Here is a 26,416-nt window from a genome sequence, read left to right as displayed (position 1 = left end):
ACAGTCTCAAACACGCTGGTTTGGTCTACTTTGAAAAGTTTGAAAAGCTGTTCTTCAAAGTGAACACTTTTAAGACTAAATGTGTGAAGATTCTCAGTTATCAAAGACATTGTGGAATGCCTAGTTGTTATTTTCTAGTCAACTGGATGCGTTGTCCTGTTGCTCAGAGACTTTTCTTTAAAAACATAACCAGTGAGAGTTCACCAGTTACTAATGATCATGCTTTTAGCAGAAACACCGCCTGATTCGATTTAGCAGTTACAGACTGGAGACATGAAACAACATAAAACGAGCTGTAAATATTCAGATGACTGCGGTGAATTAACCAATTAGTACATGCAAAGCAGAGAGAAGTTAGAAAAAGAAAAAAAGAAGAGATAAGGGGAGAGGATAGAGAAAGCTTCAGCCTCATTTAAGGTATATTTTTAGTTCTATTTAAAGGGGTCATGACATGGATTTTAGGGCCAATAAAGTACACTAAACCGCAAATTTTGCATTGTTCTAATAATTATGCTAGGGTTTTGGAACATCTTCTCTCACAGGAAACGTAATTGCACTCTGCCTGCAATTAGAACTGAATCACTGCTTTAATAACCCACAAATTCTGCCCCGTCACCTGCAAACTAAATGGTCCAGGCTGGGACAGGATGGAAATGAACTTTGTGGACAGGTCATTACCACACGCCTCCCCCTCCTTTCTCCCCCTTAATCCCAGATTTTCCAACTCCTCTTCCCTGCTTGTAGTTACACAATATCCAATATCACCATGCAAGATGCCAACAGATGCACCGCGTCTAAGACAAGCATTATGGACTTAGAGATGCTTCAGTAATTCGGTCAGCGCAAGGCGTGGAGATTATTCTATTGAGGAACGTGTCCAGGTCTTAGGTCGAGCGGCAGAAATGTACAACAGGTGGTCAGTTTCAGGGTGGACACGGCATGAGAAGAGAGCATATGCTGTTAATAACCCTAATTAAATATTAGGTTTCAATATAAAATGTAAGGAGACACCTCACTGTAATTATTCAAGATAAATAGCCTACACTTATCGTCTGTGGTCACAAGTTTTAACTGGAATGCTTTTTTAAGGAGTTTTAAATCTATTTTATTTTAAGTTTATTGTTTTTACAGTAAATATCTTAATAATATATTTTTTCAAACGATTATGACAATTAAATTACACCAAATATAAAATGCTACACAACCCACCATCTCTGCACACACGAGTTTGAAGGTGATGTGTTAAAATGGCAGTGGTTCTGTGAAAGATGGGTGTTGTTTTATAAGGAGACCGGTGAATTTAGCTCTGACTGGTTCTCCGTCTTGTCTCTCACGTCTTGTTCCAATCAGGGTTCGGCGACGATTAGGAAGCAATGTTCCAGTAAAGGCGATTTGGACAGTAAACTGTCAGCCTGCTCACTCCGATAATCTCCCTCAATTACTGCATAGTTTGTTAGGCTGGAGTTCGGTGGGGGAGCGGTAAACTATGCCCTCATCTGACTCTCAATTGTACTGCAAGACAATAGGCTGAATGTTAGGAGAATTATGGATATAATAGGCCTACTGCTCTTGCAGCCTATACACACAGTCAAACCAAAATTTATTCAGACACCAGATTTATTTTTTGAACTTTTTTTATTTTTACTAGTGGGTGCAGGACACTATAGTTTATCTGTGTAAGTGAGGATAGCAAAATAAAGTAAACTGTGACATATTATACGCTAACCCCCGGTTTCACAGACAATGCTTAAGACTAGACTAAAATGTAAGTCTGAGCTGTTTCATCTGAAAGAAACTTGCACTGACTGATCTTAAAATATATCAGTGCCTTTGTTTTGTCTCAAGATGCACACCAGTAATGTTTTTTTCTAAGCACGTTTATAAAAATTACTTAAATGTCATAATTGAACTATGTCTAAGTTTAGTCTAAGCCCTGACTGTGAAACCGGGTCAAAGATTCTTCATAAAATGACTACCAGAAAAATTGATAAAAATTTGGGACCAAAATTATTCAGACACTTTTACCTGACCAGTGTTTTTTTTGTTGTTGTTGTTGTTGTTTTTTTCTTTAATTGCTAATGTGACCTTTTTACACCACAGACTGAACAAAATGAAGCATTGCTTGCTAATTGGTTGACCTAAATTGGTATTATCTAAATATGTACTTAAATTTAACAGCTGACAGCGATTCAACCTAATTCATTATAGCTTTCTATAAAAGTTATCTGACATTAAGATTTGTTCTGGCACAGTTCTTTTCATATTTTATTAACATTTTCGAAACTATAGTGAATAAACTGTGATAATGTGAGAAATGTTGAAGGTGTCTGAATACATTTGACTGTATAACAATTTGGCACCTGCTGCAAACAATGTCGAATTAATTATTTTCAAGAACTTTAAACTACTGGTTTATTTTACCAGATACATTTATGTATGATTTAGATTATTTACTTAATTAAAACTACACTGCCTTGAAAGCATTTGTAGCTATTTCTTTTGAAAATGCAAATATTTGTCATCAATATGGCGCTTTCTTAGTTAGAATATGCTACTTATTAAAACAGCCAGATTAAACTTTACTCTCTAAAGATTTGTCCCTGTGCGTTGCAGGCGGACTCATACAGAACTGTCTTCAGCAGTATTTTAAGCGTTCTCAGCCTCAGCACACAGGCTTTTGAGACACAATCTTTCCTTCTCCCGCGCCTCTGGAATGTTTGGAAATGCTCGTCATATCCGTCATATGCTCCTTCAGGAAGTTAACAATTGAACACATTACACGCATAGCCTACTTTATATCCCTGCGGCATCTGTCTGGTTCACATACTCTCTACCGAAGATTATTCCCATAACTAATAATGAGAATGGAGCTATCAGTGACAGAGTTCTGCACTTTGAAGCGAAGCTGAGTGTTGTCTGTCTGGTCAACATCAAGTTTGGCGAGATGCTGCTCTACGGGCTTTTGCTACTTTCCCTTTCCTTCTGGACGTCTCATTCAGTGTTTAAAATACCTTTAAAAATGTTTGCGGGGAACTTCAACGCGTCTGTGCAGCTGGACCTCAGGCCTTTGAGAAAGAACCACAGCGCAGTGGAGAGTGGACTTTCCCTGGCATCGGATCCAGCTGGGATTGTCGACTTTCTGGACATGATCGATAATTTAAGAGGAGACTCTGGAAGGGGATATTACATGCAGATGGTCATTGGGACTCCGGGACAAACGGTATGTCATTTTTTTCAACATTTTCATACCTCTTTTCTATCATTTTTCCTTTTGTACATGATGTTTTGAAACGGAGCATTTATTAATTTTGTAACTGTCTCCAGTACATCGGAACTGTTAAATACGCCTATTTAAACTAGATTCTGCATTATTATAGGGTGGCCTTTAAAAGTATCTGGACATTTAAGTCGCACGAACAAATGAATGTCTTTGCATTATAAACAAACATCAAATCAGAAAAATAGCAGAAGCACACTTACAAAAAAAAAAAAAAAAAGGAAGTTTCACAACAACATGAGTGCTATATTTTTAGCCTGCTGTTCTGTTTGTCAGACATTAGTGAAGAATGGCCATTGTTGTGATGAACTACAACTTTAGTTAGTCTGCAAGAAAGACCTGTGCGAATTTGAGAGGATATGACCTCTAATGACCTCTCATACGTCCAATAGGACCAGTTAGAGTCAAGTTAGAAGACTTTAATTACTATAATTCTGAGAAAATGTGTGATATTTTATATAATGAAATGACATTGACATTAGTAAGTGTGGCTTAAGCGTCCACATACATTTAGGGCCACTAAATCAGTTTCAACAGTTTTCATATGGTTTGCCCTTCACGGACTTGTTTAAAACTCAAAACAACGCTGCGTTTCCGCTTTTAAGAGCATATCTGTTCAAGAAGCATGTGATGTGAAAGTCTCTATGAGATGCCTTGGGCTAAGGATGGAGACCAAAGAGCGCTTGATCTTTGTGCTGAGAATATGTTAGAGCCAACTCACATGGGTTCACATGACAGCGGGCCCCTCAATGAGAGCAGCTGACTCCGATTAGGGCCTGAAGCAGATGCGTGTCCACTTGTATGTACAGGCTTTATGGTCAGTTGGTATTGCTGTTATTAATTTCTCTTTCTTATCAAAAACCCTGCAAAACTCCAAGTGTTTGATTCATTTTAGATGTATTTAAAAAAACATGTTGTGGATGGTAGAACAATCTATTGATTCAACTGTACCGCACAGCGCCGTTTATTTTCACAAAAGGGTTAAAAATGCAGTCTAACCTGACTAACATATTCTACCAAAATAATAGAGCAACCGAGAGTCAGTGGTGGATGGAGTAGGCTACACAAATCAAGTACTTGAGTAACAGTACAGATACGTATAATAAAATATTACTGCTTTTTCAATTTTACTCAAGCGAAAGTACAAAAGTACTAAATTTTTTTATGTACTTAAGTAAAAAAGTACTGATAGATTTATTTAGCAATTTTATAATTTAATTTAATATTAGCACATTTTTTTTAATCCTACTGCTCAAAATTCCTGTGATTTTCCCAAAATAGCAACTATATTATGGAGTCAAGATATATATTTTGATGTTGATCTGGACTAGGTTGACGAGAGTGATGTAATAATGTTCACTGTGAAACTTACACTGTGATGTACCGGAGAGAAAACCGATTTGACCATTTGCTTTTCAGTAAGAAAAAAAGTGTTTTAAAGCTTGTTGTTCTGTTATATATGACATGAGAATAAGGCCTGAAGTTAGGAAGAACATTTTAAGGAAAATAATAATTTTTTTCTTCTCAAACCTTGTCTGTGGTGTAAAAATACCCCTGGCCAAATGCCCCCAGAGGGCATCACTTCCCACTCTGATAATTACTGTAGTTATCATGTTCTGAACATCACATCCATTCTTTTTCCCTCAGATGTAATCTACTGTATCTAGGTGGTTGAATAAAAAATATTTGGACTTTATATCTAGAAATATCCTCAATTTAGCACCAGCAAGTTTGTTAGCTAGACAGTTAGCATCAGCTAACAATATTTACTTATTTTCAGTATGGTTATAAATAAACATTCATATCTGTCTATAATCGGCTAGTTGATCTAAACGATAGATAAATGTATACTGTTGATAAACAATATAAAAACAGACGTTACATTTTATTATAGCAATAATAAAATTGCTAACGTTACAGCAGCGGGGAATATGAACGTGCGTTTTTTTATTTGATTTAATCTGTGTTATTTTAATGTTTCGTTTTTTTGACCACACTGATGTTGATCTGTCTGCATTCAAGCAGTTCAGTGGGCTTATATAAATCACCCTTTACAGCGGATTTGGTTCACAAACAATCAACAGTTTTGACCTAAATATGATTTTCAGTTACAATAATTAATCCTAAAATTCGAAATTAGTAACTTTCGCAGCATCAAACGCGCACCCACGTGCGCTCACAATCGGATCATTCTAATTCGCGAATTAAACGTTTGGTGCGATTTGCGAAACCGATTTAACGGGTTCATTGAAAATAATCAGTTTGTTCATGAATCAGACACCGCTTCTGCGTCTCGAAGTGCGTGATATACAGTGTTGGGGAGTAGTTAACTACAAGTAGCGACGCTACTAACTTAACTACATTTTTCAGTAGCTTGGCAGTAGCTCAGTTGCATTTTAAACAGTGTAGCTTTTCCAGTAGCTAACTACTTTTTGCAGCAAGTAGCGGTGTAGCGCGAGCAAAAGCTACATTGTGTTTTGTCGAGCCTGCGCGAATCAGCGCGATGCAAGGATATTCTTCTTGTTAGGTTACAAACTCATTTTTTTGCCATTACCGCCACCTGTTGTTTAATCACGCATCTTGCGGCTAACGGTTCACTGACGTACAGAAGTGGGTTGACACACCCATATTATACATGATGAAGCAAGACGTGGCGGCAGATTTGGAGGATGGAGAAACAACTAACGTTAATTACCCATGGCATTATTTGTCCAAGTTCATGTCTTTCAAAGAAACGACAAGTAAAGGTTACACTTTTTGTAACAGTCTGAGATATTTGAGTGTTGTGTGTAATAAAACAATATTCTTTGAAATCATAATTGTATTGCATTGTTTTAAACACTAAATATTTTACTTAAAACATTCCTCAGACACTTATTCAGTTATTTATAATATACGTTGTTCAAAAAAATCAAAAGTAGTTTCAATGTAGCTAGCTACTTTTTGATAGTAACTTGTAGTGTAGCTAACTACTTTTCCAAAAGGGTAGCTTGACTGTAGTTTAACTACTTTAACTTACGAGTAGCTTGTAGCTTGTCAAACTACAGTTTCAGAGTAGCTTCCCCAACACTGCTGATATATTATAAGGAGTAACGATATATTTTATGAAATGTATTGGAAGTAAAAAGTACAATCTTATGCTTTGGAATGTAGTGAAGTAACAGTTACTCAAAATAAAACTACTCCAGTAAAGTACAGATACTTGAAAAATGTACTTAAGTGCAGTAACAAATTAAAACTACTTCTGTACTAACTGTTACATTCCTTATCTCTTCCTCTTTACTACTAGTTGTAGCATGAAATAAACACGAAGGAACATCAGAAGGTTGAAAAAAAACAGTTCAACCTTGTATGAGTTATACAAGGCATATTTGTACAGAATTACATTTACAATGGGCTTCTCATCAAATTTGAATAGCTTCTGGTTTAAGCCTAGCCCACTTCCAGTTTTAGCTGAATACAGATAAAAATAATTTTGAGATTGATACAGGTAATGGTGAATATGATTCATAATAGCTTGTACTATTAATTAATTCATAAATATCATTAGGCCTAAATTTGGACACCATGATATTTTACAACCTTATCTAAGGTCTGCACTACATGATTTTGATTTGGCACACAAAAGATTTTCAAATATTAGCCTAATAAATAATAAAACAGTTTTTAATCAAAAAACTAATATAAAAGATTATGCCATACTAGTAGAATTTCATTCTTTTAATGAGGCTTTTTATTTTATCATGTTGTCAAGTAAGTTACATCACCTTGACCTTTCTCCAAAAATATTAAAACATTTTTTGTTTCAGTTTTGTTTTCAGTTGTTGAACTCCCTAATGCTAAAAATGAAGGCTTGCACCAATGCAAACACCACTTCCTAAATTCTGTTTAAAAATTGATGCATTACATTTTCAGGTAGAAGCATTTTAAACCCCTGCTATAACTGTAATTGCATTCCTCTCTCTTTAGAAAATCAAGCTTGAATGTAAGTGATCACAATTCATCACGTGGCATGTCTCTCTGGAAATATTATAATGAAATCTGCAGTGTCATTGAACATCATGTTTATTCTCTCATCTCATCACAATTGAATGAGTAAGGTGAACTGCAAGAGGCCAGGATCTTCCTCTGCGAATATGTAATTAAGGGTACTCATGTTAATTGAGGTGCTCTTTCTAAACGAGCCACTAATTGCGGAATTTGTCGTATGTGCGGAGGCGTCGGACTGGAGTGGCTCACATCTGCTAATTGGTACAAACAGGTAGCAGATGCGTTCCCAGTGACAGAGCGCCTGCCAATTAGCTAAGCCACCTCGATTGGGGTGATTAGAGCCCGCTTCACCAGTAAAGGAGCCATGGGAGCGCAGTGAGGAGGAGTACAGGGAGAGACAAGCACAGGGAAGGGGCAAGATTCTTGGTACCAAAGGGAGTATGTGTGTGCCAGGGCCCTGTTGCGGACAGACTTCATGTTTACTGGAAGTAGCCTGTAGTCATGGCTGTGGCATGGCTGGATTTTTCGTACCAGACAGGAAGTGGCAGGAACATTGCCAAAGTGAGGAAAGTGTCCTTAATGTATCCTTCAAAGTAGCAAGGCAAGCACTGTTACTGTTGGTTTTATGAGCAATTTTACATTGCTATTGTAGTTGTTTTTTTGTTTTTTTTACCAATGATAATTTGCACTGTGATTTTTAATTGAATAACCACAAACACTTTCTGCCTTTCCCCACTGAAGACTGTGATTGTAGTCGTGTGGGAAACAGCGGTTGTACTTTGTGCTGTTTGTCTGAAAATTCGTACTTAATAATTGTCTTGAGTTAAAGCCGGCAAGGAATGAGGAATTATACACAATAACTGGAAACTTATTTGGAAAGGTCTTTAGTTAAACACGATAAGAAGATTATTCCTCTTGAATTTCTTTCACACCCTGCAAAAACAAGGTCTATGCTTGGAATAAATACTATTCATTCTGTTTATGCTTGGAAAAACATACTGTTCATTCTATTCCTGCAATACTTTACAAAGCAGACATGTTATTAACCACTGCTTGTTCTAATCAGTTTATTATTAATGTAACTAACCATGATTTGTAATATTTAACCCTCGTGAAAAAAGATGTGTGCTTAAATGTACTGAATGTGCACTTGTAGTGTACTTCAAATCTTAAAGTTTATATAAAAACTTTCCTACACCCCTAAAAATAAAGGTGCTTCACGATGCCATAGAAGAACATTTAGTCTAAATGGTTCCATAAAGAACCTTTAACATCTGAAGAACGTTTCTGTTTCACAAAAGGTTCTTTGTGGTGAAAGAAGTTTCTTCAGATTATAAAAAGGTAAGAAAGAGATGGTTCTTTAAAGAACCTTTGACTGAATGGTTCTTCTATGGCATCGCTGCGAAGAACCTTTCTAAGCACCTTTATTTTTAAGAGTGTAAGTATGCTTAAAAATCTTTCAAAAAAATCTTAAAAATCTTTCTCACTTTTTCTCCTCCTGAAAAGATATAAAAATCATTACTTAACAACTCAAGATTTTCCATAATGTTTAATTCAAACACGGCATTAAAATGCGTTCCTGGGTTTGAGAGTTTAAGTGTTTTTAGATTAAGCTGTTAGGATCAGTGCAGTGGAGCAGATCTGTGTGTATATTATGATGGCGTTAACGATGAGGAATGCCCATAATGGCCTCTTTGGCAACTGGGTGAGATGGCACAGCTCTGTTATCTCATTAGTTCCCCCTCGTTGAACCAGCGCTTCAACAACATTATTCCAACTGCCGTGACCACCTCGCAAGCGCCTGGCAAACAAAAACGTATGTGTGGAGAGTCTAAATTGGAGGGCTCTGTGCCAGCAGGGTTTGATGGTATTTAGCTGGTTGACATTTAGGTATAAAAAAAATTATAAATAATCTAAAACAATACCATATAGTTGTTTGCACATACTTTTGGGTGCTCTGAAAACGTCTGATTTTCAATTTGCATTTTAACCTAAGCTAAGATACAGTACATGGGTTTTGGCGTTTTATGCCTTTTTGTTTAGATAGGACTGGAGGTCGACAGGAAGTGAAGTGTGTGAGGGGTGGGGGAGGGGGTAGGATCGGGAAAGGTCCGTGAGCCGGGACTCGAACTCGGGACGCCCGAAGCACAACGGCGCTACATGTCAGCGTAATTCAGTATTTGTATGCTAATAATACTTTGTTTTTTGTTTGTTGCTTAGATAGAAGACATTCTGATGTAATTTATTATTAGTAGTATTTCTACTATTATTGTTGTTGTTATGTTTAGTCATATTTCAGATTTATTACACATATTTATTTATTCTGTGACATTACTTTCTTTTTATTCAAATTCAAAATCAAATTAATGGCATGATATACTAACTAATCAAATTAATCATAATTGATCACTTATATCAATATTTCCTGAGAAGAATTCCAAGGTATTTATGTGACAATTAAAAACCTTTGTGGCATAAAAAAGTGTCTTTAGAAGTGCGTGTATTGGTTGTTTTATTTCCATATAATTGAACATACACAATATGGCCAAAACTATGTGGAAACACAGTTACTTCTGTGAAGTCTGTTTTTAATGCTACAACATAAAATGACATTCTAGAGATCTCGGTGCTTACAACTGTATTGCAGCAGCTTGGGAAGGGCCTTTTTCTGTTCCAGACAATACCTTTGTGGACATGAGTCTAGAAGAACCTGACGGGCCTGCAAAAAAGCATGGACCTGAACCCCATTTAATACATTCAGGATCAATTGAAATGGGACCAAATCACAGAATGTTTTAACATCTGTAATTTTTATTTATTTATTTATTGTAGCTGAGAAATGTTGTTTATTTTCTGTAGTAATCAACAGCATGTCACAGATGATCATAAGCTGTATTTAATGCGGAGTATTCCTCTTAAAACTATTTCCAGCTAATGCATAAATGACCCACCATTTAGTGATACATGTTAATACATACAGTGAGGGGAAAAAAATATTTGATCCCCTGCTGATTTAGTACGTTTGCCCACTGACGAAGAAATGATCAGTCTATAATTTTAATGGTAGGTTTATTTTAACAGTTAGAGACAGAATAACAACAAAAAAAAAAACATCCAGAAAAACGCATTTCAAAAAAGTTATAAATTGATTAGCATTTTAATGAGTCAAATAAGTATTTGATCCCCAATCAATCAGCTGTCTTTTATACAGGTAAGGAGCTGAGATTATGAGTACTCTCTTAAAGGGAGTGCTCCTAATCTCAGTTTGTTACCTGTATAAAAGACAACCTGTCCACAGAATCAATCAGTCAGATTCCAAACTCTCCACCATGGCCAAGACCAAAGAGCTGTCCAAGGATGTCAGGGACAAGATTGTAGACCTACACAAGGCTGCAATGGGCTACAAGAAAATCGCCAAGCAGCTTGGTGAGAAGGTTAGCAATTGGTGCGATTATTCGCAAATGGAAGAAACACAAAATAAATGTCAATCTCCCTCGGTCTGGGGCTCCATGCATAATCTCACCTCGTGGAGTTTCAATGATCATGAGAACGGTGAGGAATCAGCCCAGAACTACACGGGAGGATCTTGTCAATGATCTCAAGGGAGCTAGGACCAAAGTCACCAAGAAAACAATTGGTAACACACTACACCATGAAGGACTGAAATCCTGCAGCGCCCGCAAGGTCCCCCTGCTCAAGAAAGCACATGTACAGGCCCGTCTGAAGTTTGCCAGTGATTCAGAGGAGAACTGGGTGAAAGTGTTGTGGTCAGAAGAGACCAAAAAGGGGACAGGACAACTGCACCGCATCAAAGGGACGATGGACAGGGCCATGTACCGTCAGGTCCAGGGCATTGAGAATGGGTTGTGGATGGGTATTCCAGCATGACAATGACCCAAAACACGCGGCCAAGGCAACAAAGGAGTGGCTCAAGAAGCAGCACATTAATGTCCTGGAGTGGCCTAGCCAGTCTCCAGACCTTAATCCCATAGAACATCTGTGGAGGGAGCTGACGGTTTGAGTTGCCAAACGTCAGCCTCGAAACCTTAAAGACTTGGAGAGGATCTGCAAAGAGGAGTGGGACAAAATCCCTCCTGAGATGTGTGCAAACCTGGTCCCCAACTACAAGAAACGTCTGACCTCTGCGATTGCCAACAAGGGTTTTGCCACCAAGTACTAAGTCATGTTTTGCAAAGGGGTCAAATACTTATTTGACTCATTAAAATGCAAATCAATTTATAACTTTTTTTGAAATGTGTTTTTCTGGATTTTTTTGTTGTTGTTGTTATTCTGTCTCTTACTGTTAAAATAAACCTACCGTTAAAATTATAGACTGATCATTTCTTTGTCAATGGACAAACATACAAAATCAGCAAGGGATCAAATAATTTTTTTCCCCCACTGTAAGATAATGACGTCATTGTTTTCTTTCTTTGCAGTTGAACATCCTGGTTGATACTGGAAGCAGCAACTTTGCTGTAGCTGCAGCAGCACATCCCTACATTACACACTACTTTAACAGAGCACTGTAAGATCACATCCCTACATAACACACTACCATAAGAGAGCACTGTAAGATCACATCCCTGCCTCGCACACTACTATAACAGAGCACTGTAAGATCACATCGCTGCCTCACACACTACTATAACAGAGCACTGTATGATCATATCCCTGCATAACACACTACTATAACAGAGCACTGTAAGATCACATCCCTACATAACACACTACTATAACAGGGCACTGTAAGATCACATCCCTGCCTCACACACTACTATAATCAGAATGAGCTTTATTGGCCAAGTATGTTTACACATACAAGGAATTTGTTGTAGTGACAGAAGCTCCACAGTGCAACAGAAATACAGCAACAGGACAGGACACAGATAATAAAAGAATAACAACAATTAACCAAAAGGCAATGTACAAAGCAGCAAAAACACAATATATAATATAGACAACTATGTATGTACAGGTCAAGTATGTGCAAATTAGAAATTAGAAAATAAAGATAAAATTAGTGAATGTGGTGAATGGATAGTGTATTATAGTTGTGTGTTCCACGTTTATTGTTGAGTGTTCATGAGATGGATTGCCTGAGGGAAGAAACTGTTCCTGTGTCTGGTCATTCTGGTGCACAGAGCTCTGTGGCGTCGACCAGACGGTAACAGTTCAAAGAGGGAGTGTGCTGGGTGTGAGGGGTCCAGAGTGATTTTACCAGCCCTTTTGCTCACTCTGGATAAGTAGAGTTCTTGGAGAGTGGGGAGGGTTGTACCAATGATGCGCTCAGCAGTGCGGACTACCCTCCGTAGTCTTCTGAGGTCAGATTTGGTAGCTGAGCTGAACCAGACAGATATTGAGGTGCAGAGTATGGATTCAGTGATGGCAGAGTAGAACTGTTTCAGCAGCTCCTGTGGCAGGTTGAACTTCCTCAGCTGGCAAAGAAAGTACAACCTCTGCTGGGCCTTCCTGACAATGGAGTCTATGTGAATGTCTCACTTCAGGTCCTGAGAGATGATGCTGCCCAGGAATCTGAATGACTCCACTGCAGTCACAGTGCTGTTCATGATGGTGAGTGGGGGGAGAGCAGGGGGGTTTCTCCTGAAGTCCACTATCATCTCCACAGTTCTGAGCGTGTTAAGCTCAAGCAGTGAGCAGTGGGGAGAGTACGCAGCCCTTAGGAGCTCCAGTGCTGATGGTTCGAGTGCTGGATGTGAATTTACCAAGCTTTACTAACTGCTGTCTGTCTGTCAGGAAGCTGTTGATCCACTGGTAGACGGAGGTGGGGACGGAAAGCTGGGTTAGTTTATTCTGAAGGGTTTCCGTGATGATGGTGTTAAAAGCGGAGCTGAAGTCCACAAACAGGATCCTCACATAAGTCCCTGATCTGTCCAGATGCTGCAGGGTGAAGTGCAGTCCCATGTTGACTGCATCATCCACAGACCTGTTTGCTCTGTAGGCAAACTGCAGGGGGTCCAGTGATGTCCTTCAGATAAGCCAAAACCAGTCTTTCAAATGATTTCATGGCTACAGACGTTAGAGCCACAGGTCTGTAGTCATTAAGTCCAGTAATTTTGGGTTTCTTTGGGACGGGATGATGGTGGAGCGTTTGAAGCATGAGGGCACTTCACACAGCTCAAGTGAACTGTTGAAGATCTGTGTGAAGATGGGGGCCAGCTGATCAGCACAGGTTTTTAGGCAGGCTGGTGACACACCGTCTGGGCCTGGTGCTTTCCTTCTTTTGTTCTTCCTGAAGACCTGGCACACATCTTCTTCGCTGATTTGAATCGTAGGTGTGGGGGAGAGAGGGGTTGCTGGAGGTGTGAATGGTTGTGTGGAGAGGTGTTCAGAGCGGGTGTGGGGTGATCTTTCAAAACGACAAAATAACTCGTTTAAGTCGTCTGCCAGGTGTTGATTCTCCACAGTACTGGAGGATGGGTGACTTGTAACTGGTGATATCCTTCATTCCAATCCACACTGAACCAGGATCACTGGAAGATAATTTTTTTCTGAGCTTGTCAGAATTATTCCTCTTTGCCACTCTGATCGCCTTTTCCAGTGTGTATTTGGCCTGTTTGTACAAGACTTTATCCCCCTTTCTGTAAGCATCTTCTTTGGCCTAACGGAGCTGTCTGAGTTTTGCAGCGAACCATGGTTTGTCGTTGTTGTAGATTAGATAAGCCCTGTTAGGAATGCACATATCCTCACAGAAACTGATATAAGATGTCACAGTCTCTGTGAGCTCGTCCAGATCGGTGGCAGCAGCTTCAAAAACAGACCAATCAGTGAGGTCGAAACAGGCTTGTAGATCCCGCTCTGTTTCATTAGTCCATCTTTTAACCGATCTTAATACAGGCTTTGCAGATTTAAGTTTCTGCCTGTAGGACGGAATAAGATGAACCAAACAGTGATCAGAGAGTCCTAAAGCTGCTCTTGGAACCGAGTGATATGCGTCCTTTATCGTTGTGTAACAGTGATCCAATATATTACTGTCTCTGGTGGGACATGTGATGTGCTGTCTGTATTTTGGCAGTTCGCGGGAGAGATTTTCTTTATTAAAGTCCCCGAGAATGATTAAAACAGAGTCCGGGTGTTGTTCCTTACTCTCTGTGATCAGATCAGCGAGTTTCTGTAAAGCTGTGCTCACGTGCGCTTGTGGTGGAATGTAGAAACTCACGAGAATGAACGAGCAGAACTCCCGCAGCGAATAGAACGGCTTGCAGTTAATGAAGAGCGTTTATAGATCTGAACAGCAAATCTTCTTTAACACAGTTACATCTGTACACCACCTCTCATTGATGTAAAAGCAAGTCCCGCCGCCGTGCGATTTCCCTGTTGATTCTGCTCCCCGATCTGTTCTGATCAGCTGGTAATTAGGCAGATGTAGCACGCTGTCTGGTATGTCGCCATTCAGCCAGGTTTCCGTGAGACACAGAGCAGCAGAGTTAGAAAAGTCCTTGTTTGTCCGGGAGAGCAGAAGGAGTTCGTCCGTTTTGCTGGGTAGAGAGCGGAGATTCGCCAGATGGATGCTAGGCAACTCCGTTCGAAATCCGGCTCTCTTCCCCCGCCGCCTGCGCCGCCTGTAGCGTTTGACCAGAGCTACGGCTCCGCCAACTACAATGTCCAGCAAAACGTCCGAAAAATCAAAATCCGGTAAAAGATTTTGTGGTGTGTTCAGCAGGTCATCCCTGGTCAAACTGATCGTATTTGGAAAAAAAAAAAAACGGAAAAACAAACCTCAAAAATCACATCCCTACATAACACACTACTATAATAGGGCACTGTAAGATCATATCCCTACATAACACACTACTATAACAGAGCACTGTAAGATCACATCCCTACATAACACACTACTGTAACAGGGCACTTTAAGATCACACCCCTGCCTCACACACTACTATAACAGAGCACTGTAAGATCACATCCCTAAATTACATCTTTAGTTACATCATACACTACTGTAAGAATAAAATCCTTAAATGCCACCACTATAACTGCTTCAGGGGCAGTTGTGGCCTAATGGATAGAGAGTTGGACTTGTAACCCTAAGGTTGCGGGTTCGAATCTCCGGTCTGGCAGGAATTGACGGTGGGGGGAGTGAATAATCACCATGACTGAGGTGAGACCTTTGAGCAAGGCACCGAACCCCCAACTGCTCCCTGGGCGCCGTAGCAATATGGTTGCCCACTGCTCCGGGTGTGTTTATGGTGTGTGTGTGCACTTGGATGATTTAAATGCAGAGTACAAATTCCGAGTATGGGTCACCATACTTGGCCACACCTCACTTCACTATAACAAAGCATTGTACGATCACATCCCTACATCACATTCTACTACAACAGAGCACTGTAACATCAAAACGCACATTACCACTACATCACATTCTTTTGTAACAGAGCATCCAGAAAAAATTACATTCATTATATTCCAGTTTTTTAATGTGTGCCAGTGAGTGATGTTTGTAAGTTCAGCAGTGCATTAGTGATGAATCAATGTCATGATGATTTGCTCAGTTCCAGTACGTATCAGAGCTCCGGGAGGGGAGTTGCAGTAAAATACACACAGGGTGAATGGGAAGGGGAGCTGGGAACTGACCGCATCGCCATTCCTCAAGGGCCCAGTGGTACAATCACCATCAACATAGCCGCAATCCTCACCTCAGAAGGCTTCTTTCTGCCTGGAATCAACTGGCAGGGAATTCTTGGACTTGCATATCCTCTACTGGCTCGGGTAAGTGCATGTTATATAGGTGTGTTATTGAGAAAAGGTGTGTTATTTTAGGGATGGGTGCTACTGTTTGATTTATCTCAGCTATAGTTATCACGTGTTCAGTTTTGGTGTCACAAAGGTGTGGCTTAGATCCTCAAATAGCAGTGCTATTATTTGCAAATGTCAATGTATATTTGCTATTACTAAGAGCCATGTTTCAGAAAGTAATGGATAATGTACCATGGTAAATGATTAATGCCATGGTACATTTCTAATATATTACTGTACGATAATATCAAACTTTTTTCTTTCTTCTCTTTTCGGGACTTTTTTTTAAACATTTATGAGAGCATATTTTTTCTCATCTGTTCCTTGTCTTTTCTTTGTCTTATATTTTTCTCAATTATTAATAAATACTCAATACAAATATTGATTTAATACTAACACCTAAACATATTAAATATTATACTATGTTTAGGTGTTAGTATTATATTATTTGAAAGTACATATTTAAAAATTGGTTTCAATTTCCTTAAGATGAATTTTGTATTTTTCTCCTCTCAGCCTGACCCATCAGTGGAGCCCTTCTTCAACTCTGTTGTGAGACAGACCGGCATTCCAGATGTGTTTTCTCTCCAGATGTGTGGAGCAGGAGTCTCTGCCAGCACTACAGCTGACCCGGCTGGTGGCAGCCTGGTGTGTACCAAACCAGAAGTAGTCTTGCACCGAACTACAAAAATATACAATCTAAATTAGTTAAAAATTAATCCAATTTAGTGCTATAGTGTGTACACAACTCTGATCGTGTTAACATGAAAACTATTATGTATTATATACAGGACCTCTAATATATATAGGTAATACTTTTCATGGCAGATGTTTGAAAAAGTTATAAGTTTTGTTTATAATGATTTGTCAAGTTTAGTGCCAAAAATGAAGTATTTGTATTTATAGTTATTAATTCATTCCAAAAAACATTTTATTTGAAAAGTACATTTAAATCATTATATCTATAAAACAAATTGTTAATATGTCTTTGTTCAGTTTAAAAAAAAAAATCCAGAAAACATCTGTGGCACTTACTTTTAGTATATTTACATGGTGTTTAGGTAGAGGTTTATTAGAGCTACATTAGAGGGTTCCACAATATTAGACTGAATAAAGAGACTCTATGAACAATTTAACAGAGAACAGAGACACAATAGTGAAATGTTTTTTGAATATTTAATCAATAACTGGTTCTTCCTGGAATATAATATACATATATAACACACACACACACACACATACACACACAGTGTTGGAAAGAGTACTTACAAATTGAAGTCAGCTACTGATTCCAAATTACATGACAAAAATTGTAGTTAGTAACATAATCCATGACATTACACATTTTAGGTAACATAATCAGACTACTTTTTAATTACTTTTAGATTGCTTTTGACCCATCTCGTTATCACATTGTTTCAATAACATAATTTGATTTAATATTGATATAAAAATATTGATATTTAATATTGATATATAAAATACATTACATTAAGTTAACTAAACTGGGGTTCAAGAGTTTAATGAAAAGCTAATAAGTAATTAAATGATATTAAAAGGAAAATGAAAATAAATCACTTTAAAATAACATCAATCAAAAATAAAACACTTATTAAAAACATGAAAAATTGTATTTGTTTACCTGCATTTCATATGACCATTAACCAATGTCAGGGAACTGCGAACATGCAAATCTGATACTTAATTATTAAAATATTCATTTTAAAATATGAGGGGTACTTCAAGTAAATATATTAGGTGAAAGAGTTTCAGATGGCAAAAAGTTTAAGAATGCCTGCATTACATGTAAATAAGGAATCATGTAAATTGTGCATTTTAATGTGTTTGAAAGACCAGTCTTCCACACACACACACACACACACACACACACACACACACTGTAATTGTAGGATCTATCAGTGCTTAAATCATATTTAAAAACAAAACTCGGGTTAGAAGACAAGGTATACAGTATATAAACAGTGTTGGGGAAAGTTACTTTTAAAAGTAATGCATTACAATATTTCTTTACTTAAAAAGTAAGTAAAAAAAAATCAAAAAAGCAATGCATTACGTTACTTTTGCGTTACTTTTTGTCACCTGGGCTGCGCTCGCTTATTTATTTTTAATAACAGAAAACCCAAAAGTAATATTTTTGGCAAATGTAAAGGCCCTTTCACACAAAGAGTGAAATTAATAATCCTCAGGCTGAAGAAAATGCCTGTGCCCTTACTCCCAAATTATCTTAACACGAGGACAGGAAAGGTGTCAGTGAATAAATAGGAAAACAAAGTAACTTGCGTTACTTATTTAAAAAAGTAACTCAGATATTTTCTTGTTAATTTAAAAGTAATGCATTACTTTACTAGTTACTTGAAAAAGTAATCTGATTATGTAACTCGCGTTACCCCCAACACTATATATGAATGGCTATTCTCTATAATTTGAAGCAAAGTGGCTAGACTCATAGTCTACAAAATCTGAGACTCTGATCAAAATTGGCCCCTAGTGAAAGATTTCTCATGTTATTAACCAGTAAACTGGAGTTTAACCGTATGAGTTGCTGCCATAGGTAGCGTTCCGGCTTCCAGCTTTCATAAATCAGATCAGTTAACACCTCTCAAGGACAGATGAGATTGGGTTTCTCAGCACTACTCAAGAAACATAATAGCTCAGCGCGTCTCTATGTCTCACACCTCCGCTGCCTCCTATAGGACGACGTGTCTCGTTAGTGAGAAGCTAATTAAGCTAAAGAGAGCCCCCTGTTGCTGGCACATTCTGTTAGCAATACGGGAGCGCTGGAAGAAGAGGCGGCCACGTGTCCCGCAGAGAGGAGCAGATGGGAAGCACAGTGGGGAGGGGTGTGTCCTGTGTCCACCGCTGAACAATGTCCAAAGCCTTTTGGAAATATTTGACTACCCTCTTAATTGGATGCTATTTGCAGAAGTCAGAAGCTCCAGAAAATCCATTTTATTTTTATTTATTATTATTATTATTTACTTTTGCTTGATCTGATATTCTTAGACATAAGCTAAGGAAAAATAAGTAGATGAGCCATAGTATTGTATGTGTAAAAAAAAAAATCTGATTAATTAAATTAAATTAATAATTCATTAATAATAAAAAATTTATTTTAATTTTTTTTTATACAAAGAATAACGACTATTAATTTTGATTAGGATGGCAGCAGTAAAACAGAAAAATAAACACTAAATACAGCTAATAAAATTAGAAAACATTGTTTATCTAGATGAATCAATCAATTTCAATGATTTAAAGCAAGACACTACAGACAAAAACGCTGGTTACTGACACTGGTCAATTTTGAGATTTTGGTATATTATGCTTCCAAAACTTGTCATCTTTCAGACTAGTGGAAATGTATAAATATACCTACAGTGGCATGCGGAAGTTTGTGAACCCCCTTGCAGAATCTGTGAAAATGTGAATAATTTTACTAAAATAAGAGAGATCATACAAAATGCATGTTATTTTTTATTTAGTTTACATAAAAGATGTTTACATTTAGTCCACAAGACAAAAAAATAGCTGAAATTATTAAAATAATCCCCTTCAAAAGTTACAATACTGTGTTTGGTTACCTGGATGATCTACGACTGTTTTTTTGTTTTGCGATGGTTGTTCATGAGTCCCTTGTTTGTTCTGAACAGTTAAACTGAGCGCTGTTCTTCAGAAAAATCCTCCAGGTCCTGCAGATTCTTCAGTTTTCCAGCATCATTTTGCATATTTGAATCCTTTCCAGCAGCGACTGTATGATTTTGAGATCTAATGAGGGACTCAAACACAATTATTGAAAAAGGTTGAAACATTTGATGCTCCAGAAGGAAACACGATGCATTAAGATGCATTAAGGGTGAAAACTTTTGAACAGGATGAAGATGTCAAAATTTGTCTTATTTTGTTGAAATATTTTTTTCAATTTAGTACTGAGCTTCGGAAGACCAATTTAGCACAGTTTACCTTGATCTTCAAATTCAAAAAGTTTTCACCCGACTCTCAATGCATCGTGTTTCCTTCTGGAGCATCAGTGGATGTTTGAACCTTTGTTAATAGTTGTTAAATGTAATGTTAATTTTTGTTCAAATTATTCACATTTTCACAGATTCTGCAAGGGGTTCCCAAACTTTTGCATGCCACTGTAATTATCCAAAAAAAAAAAAAAAAACTTTAATGTGTCAACAAATTAAAACAAAAATGTATCCAATGTTCAAATTTCTGTTCTCAAAATGTATGCAAACGTGCATATTTTAATAATACCTTTTTTGCATATTTCAACATGACTTTTCAGAAGTCTTGTGATATAAAACAACTGTCTTAATGTACTGACTAATCTACAGAGTTAACTATTAGTACAAATTTAAAACCTTGATAACCTGTATTATCTTGCCTTAATTTTAATTCATTTTTAATATATACAAAGGAAAGATGATATGCCTCAGATTGCATTCTTTGATGCTTGTGTTGTGTTTCAGATCATGGGAGGAGTTGAGCCCACCTTGTACCGGGGTTCAGTTTGGTACACACCAGTCCTAGAAGAATGGTACTATCAAGTGGAAGTCTTGAAGCTTGAAGTTGGAGCCCAAAATTTAAACCTAGACTGCAAAGAGGTACATAACACAGCAAAGCTCAAAAATATGCACTTTTGCATTTATCATGAACAAAGTCAATTCAACCAGAAAATATAGTCCATCCTTTTAGATAGTGATAGAGTTAAAAACACTATGGTTATTTGACCTTGTGAGGACAGTAAAGAGTCATGACTGGATTTGCTCCAAGGGTGAGCTGAAAGTGTACCTTCAAAGGCTGCCAGTGGAGTAATTCCAGCATGCAATAAGATATACGGCAGAGAATATCACTACTAAGAATGCAGTGATCTTGTTTATGAAATCCTGAGAGGAGCAGAGCAGGTATTGCATTTTGTTTGATGGAGGCTTTGGCTGATCTTTCTCTCCCTTCGGTCGTTTCATTCAGTACAACTCAGATAAAGCCATTGTGGATAGTGGGACGACTTTACTGCGACTTCCTGGAAATGTGTTTAGTGCTGTGGTGGAGGCCATTATGCAAACATCACTGGTATGACCTTCCATTCTGGCAAATGACTTGCCTCACATATGCAATCTTGTGCATGTTTAAGGGCCTCAGTCTTCAAAATGGCTCCTTAGTTACAATTGATTGTGTGCAACCCTGTTCTCTCCTGCTCTGCCAGATTGAAGATTTCTCGGCGGGATTTTTTGATGGCACCAAGCTTGCATGTTGGATGAAAGGCGAATCACCATGGAGGTTTTTTCCAAAAATCTCAATCTACCTCAGAGCAACGAACACCAGCCAGTCCTTTCGCATCACCATTCTTCCCCAGGTTAGGACTAAAGCCCAAAGTATACTTCGGGTTTTACGCATACGCGAGTCCGCATACAGTGCATTTTGTCACCAGAATAATGTGCACGTCCTGTACGTGCACTGCCTGATTTTTGTAACCTCAGGTCGCATTGACTTTGTTTTGCAATAATCAGTTGTTCCACAAGTTGGCAACACTTCTGTTATTTCACAGTAGAAAACCAAACTAAAGACTTTAACAACAGATGTCTGAAAGGCTACGCATTTGACTATGTACATGCGTAAAAAACAAAGTATAGTTTGTGCTTTAATGGCCCTAGTTTAGTTTGGTAGTAAACAAAAAAATAAAAGTTTTTTTTTTAATTGAAGTTACTAAAATTAAATTTGAAATTTCAGTTAGTTGCCATGGTAATATTTATCATTTTCATTTAGTTGTAGTAAATTAAACCAAGCTAAAACTAGGACTGAAATAAAAATAAACCTAAATTAATAGGTTTGGTTTTGGCATATTTGTCATTCATCGTCTCTTTCGGGATTTAAGAAATTGTAGCTCTCTTTTGAACAGTTTATACATCATCACTATATTACACTCTATTGTGCATAGGCTCTAAATTAATAATATGCTTTGTGGTTTTGATGTGATGTTACAGAATTTCTTAAAATGACCAGAAACCAGGATTGTACGTACTTGCTCTTTCCTTGACACCAACTTTTGTCTCCGCAGCTGTACGTCCAGCCAGTCACCGAAATTGACGGCAAATTGGACTGTTTCCGTTTCGGAATCTCCCCTTCAGCAAACGGCCTAGTCATTGGAGCCACTGTGATGGAGGGCTTCTACGTCATCTTTGACCGTGCACAAAAGAGGGTGGGCTTTGCCATTAGCACTTGTGCAGGTAGGTGGGTTCAAGGGTGTGCAGATTAATATTTCAAATTCTACTTTTGAAATTGTTTCTGATAGAAATGGTTAGCACTGTACAACAGTGTATACGTCAAGTTATACTATGGTCTCTTTGAATACTTGATTCTGACTGGCTGGCAGGTAAATTAAAATAATTTAATGCACAGCTAGCTACGATTAGTTACGATAACACGCATTGTCCTTATATATTTACTTAAATATACTTATAACCAGTGGTGGATGAATTACAAAAATCAAGTACTTCAGTATAAGTATTTTTTTAATGAAATGTAGTGGTGTAAAAACGTTGATACTATGCTTTGGAACGTAATGAAGTTTACCAAAATAAAAACAATCAGAGAAAGTAGAGCTATTGGAAAAATGTGCTTAACAGTAATAGTAAAAAATTACTGTTACTGTCCACCATTGCTTAATTTGGCCCTCAGGTAATTTAGGATCTCAGGATCTAAGTAAATACCTCTTCTGTCTATCCTACAGAAAACGGTGGTGTGCCATTTGCAGAGATCGCTGGGCCGTTCCTAGCTGAAGGCGTAGCGTCAGACTGCACAAGTGTCATGCCTCTCAGGGAACCGGTGATGTGGGTGATCGCGTACGCTCTGATGGGCATGTGTGCCTTGGTTTTGATCGCACTCCTCATCTTGCTCATACTGCCTTGCCGACGGCACAGAGACGGCGAGATTACAGACGAATCCTCGCTGGTGCGGCATCGCATCAAGTGACGTCAGGCATCAACTGAAGATGAGGAGGCACCAACTCAGCAAAACAGGGCTGAAGGAATCAGAGCAGGTAACGGGGTGAACACACTGCACTGAGCTCCGGGTGAGATTACATACATTCCTGTTTGTCTGGGTGGAAGATGCTGGGATTTGGACATTCGTTGACGCTTGTGGACATTTACGGTTGACTGAACTTTTTAAGGAAGAGGATAAAACTACTGAAGGATGAAGGAATCATGATTATACATGTGATTCTAATAAACAAAAAAAGAAAAAGAAATCATAAATAAAAGTGCCAAAATATTAGTATGAATATGGCATTGGAGTAAATGGTGAGGTTGATGCTCCAATGTTTCTCCAAAGTATGCTGCTCTTTTTATTTTTAGTCTTCAATATAATTGAGTTAATAAAACTACTGGAAATCAGCAATGGTCTCTCTGGGGCTTAAATGAGGTTCATGTTTGTTGAGGTTTGCTTTTAGATGTCCCTTTTAGCAGTGCATTGAAAGGAATAATTCAGCCAAAAATTGTTCCAAACCTGTAATGTTTGACAGAGCGTGATGCTTCTCTTGCATATATATAGAGTACAATAAAAAAAAGCAATGGGAAGGGATGCTGTTGAGGTCAAATATATAAAAAAATATATATATGTGCTATTGTATGGCTTCAAAACACAATAATAATATAGCACAGAAGCTGTATGGACTATGTTTATGATCTTCCTCATAAAGCAGTTTTCTGCTGTGACCTGTATTCAGGAACTTTCGCCGAAAATCAACAACGCACGATAAAATAAACCTAGTTTCACATTTCACTGGGCAAAGATGGCAGGAGAGTTGCTTGTACAGACTTCCTTGTTCCTTTCATTTAAAGTTCATTCTGAATGTCTGTATGCCACACTGAGTGAATTCATTGGGTCTCATTCGCTAAGCATGCATATGGGCAAATGCTGCATACAAACAAATCATGATTCAAACAATGTAAGGTTTCTCTGAATAATAATGCAGGCATATACAGTATGTGCAGTTGGCCAATGTGAGATCTGTAAACTGGGTGTATATAAGTTTCTGTTATTGTTTAATGTATAGTTCAGTCATGAAACTCTAGATGGCGCAGGCTGATTGGGTTGTTAACGTAACTGATGATATTCAGAGAGTTAAAGGACTTGGCACAAGCTGATCGGTTCATGTTGCATATGCAGCCAATGAGCTTACGTCCTTGCATTTACCGTATTGACCCGAATATAAGACTTTTTCAAGATGTACCTTTTGGAAAAGGCTTTTTGAAAACTAAATCTTTTTTAAATTTCTTAAATTATTTTCATATTGCATATTTTTGTTTTGAATGGATGGTAAACACTGGTCAAATGTACCAACAATCACATTTAAAATATACACTTTTTGATAAACCATAAAAATAACAGGTAGCCCATCTGAATTATATAACAATTAGTCCATCCATCTCATAGTAGCCTAGCAAAATGTCATTATCAGTAGAAGTGAAATCTTATTGTAGTCTTCAAATCTGGGTAGGCTACTGCCTTACATTTTAAAATTACTTACAGAGGAAGTTTGTTCCCATCAGGCTAACATGTGTCACGACTCATGCCGCTGTAAGCTTTTCTTTTTCTTTTATTTTCACTCGCGATCTTCTAACATTATTACAACACACATTACATTACATATTTCTTGGCATACGCGTTTTATGTATTTGGCGCCACCTATTGTTGTGGGTGTATTATTGACATGTCGAAGTCTAGACCCAGAATATAAGACGACCACGTTTTTTCAGATGCATTTCCAAGAAAAAAAAAACCCTCTTATATTCGTGTGAATACGGTATATGGCTGGCTAGCTTGAGATTTTTGCAGCGTGCTTTCAGAGTTTCTCTGAAACCCTCCACCTTCCCCAGCTCCACCTGTGTAGATCTGCTACAGATTATTTCATATGCTATTTGTGCAGCAGCAGTATGTCTTAAATACTCACAGCACCGTATCACCATATGCATTGACAGTAGCAAGTCCCTGTATTTGCTTGCAGCAGCAGCAATAATCTACAACTACAGCAATAACCAACAGCAGCAGTGTAGCAGATCTATTCTGCCCAGATCAAATTCATTAACATTGTAATATGCATCACCATGCTAAAATCTTCCGAGAGTTATCATGATGGTTTTGAGGACTGCACACTTGACATTGCTTAAGGATCTGCGAGAGTGTCTGTAAAGAAAGGCATATGTTTGATGAAAGGCTGTAAAGGTAGCGAGTAAGGCCTATATATAGAGATGGTTTGGGCATGGTTTATGCAAATGACTAACTGTGCGCGCGCAGCCACTCACGTTGAATACTCCAAATCCATTAACATTAGATAAAAGAGGGTAAGAACACATTTGTGTGCATGTGGCGTGAAATAAGTGGAAAGTTTTCCTGAGAGGTTCAAATGTGCATATAAATACGAATAAGCTACGCAATTATTAGTGAATGAGACCCATTGTTTTTCTCCGTCATGTTTGGTAGCATTTTAAATGTGCTTGTGTGATTGGTACAACGATGTCATTCTTATAACTTTCATAATCATGAAGATTTAAAAAATCAGGGAAACTTTTTCTCTGTTTTAAGGGTGTGCCGCCTTGTGTAATATCATAATTAAAAATGACATTTAGCCCTAGATAAAATTTGAACCCCTCAGATCAGGCTGAAGATTTTTCTTGAATTTCTCATTTCTCTAATGTGGGTTTTTAAAGACTGGAAAAAGAGTGAGGAGAGAATCTTGTGCATCTTTGACCTATTTTTATTCTTTTATGTTTTGTGTAATTGATTTTGGATTGATCTTTTATTTCTTAATTCTTTAATTTACATGTGTATCCTTACCTGGTGAATCGTGATTAAATTATTTCTAGTAGATTCTAAGTCTTAAAATATTTGGAAACCCCAGATTAATACAATCTTGGGTTATCTTGTTTAGGGTTTCACACTGTTCATACCTGGGGTTAACAGTTAACCCTGGGTATTAAAAATGTGATGTTTTTCACTATATTGCTAAACCCTGAATTACCATTCTTTTTCCATATTTGCAGTGTCAACAACCATTATTGGATAAATAAAGCATATGAACATTACAAATAACGGCTCATGCTTGTATCAATTCAAAACACCCACGATTTGAATTGAGAAGTGGCCACTTCATTTGGGACCTTCACATTTCTTCTTGTTATCTTTTATCTTATTGACTTAGCAAGTTGTACAAGCTGTTGGAAGATAGCCACGGAGTATGATCAGACTGGCTTGTTTGTGACGGTGTTTCTGACCAATGTGGAGTATTTTGAATGATATATATATATATATATATATATATATATATTACTGCCTTTAGAGGTACTCCAGGTGTACTATATCTGT

General features: G+C 37.8%; 1 protein-coding gene across 1 annotated transcript; it reads left to right on the top strand.

The window, feature by feature from the left end:
• The first annotated feature begins 2,747 nt into the window (after positions 1 to 2,747).
• On the top strand, positions 2,748 to 26,137 carry LOC306854052 (beta-secretase 2-like). Its single transcript, XM_079391839.1, has 9 exons — positions 2,748 to 3,220; positions 11,707 to 11,795; positions 15,787 to 16,003; positions 16,547 to 16,678; positions 20,524 to 20,658; positions 21,023 to 21,124; positions 21,258 to 21,407; positions 22,110 to 22,278; positions 22,782 to 26,137. Exons 1-9 carry the CDS (start codon positions 2,945 to 2,947, stop codon positions 23,021 to 23,023), a joined length of 1,512 nt encoding a protein of 503 aa, XP_079247965.1. The 5' UTR covers positions 2,748 to 2,944; the 3' UTR covers positions 23,024 to 26,137.
• The last annotated feature ends 279 nt before the right edge of the window (positions 26,138 to 26,416 follow it).

Source organism: Barbus barbus (assembly GCF_936440315.1).
Source record: "Barbus barbus genome assembly, chromosome: 34".
NCBI classification, from domain to species: Eukaryota; Metazoa; Chordata; class Actinopteri; order Cypriniformes; family Cyprinidae; genus Barbus; species Barbus barbus.
Note: the sequence above shows the minus strand (reverse complement) of the source record. Positions and strands in the feature narration are given on the sequence as shown.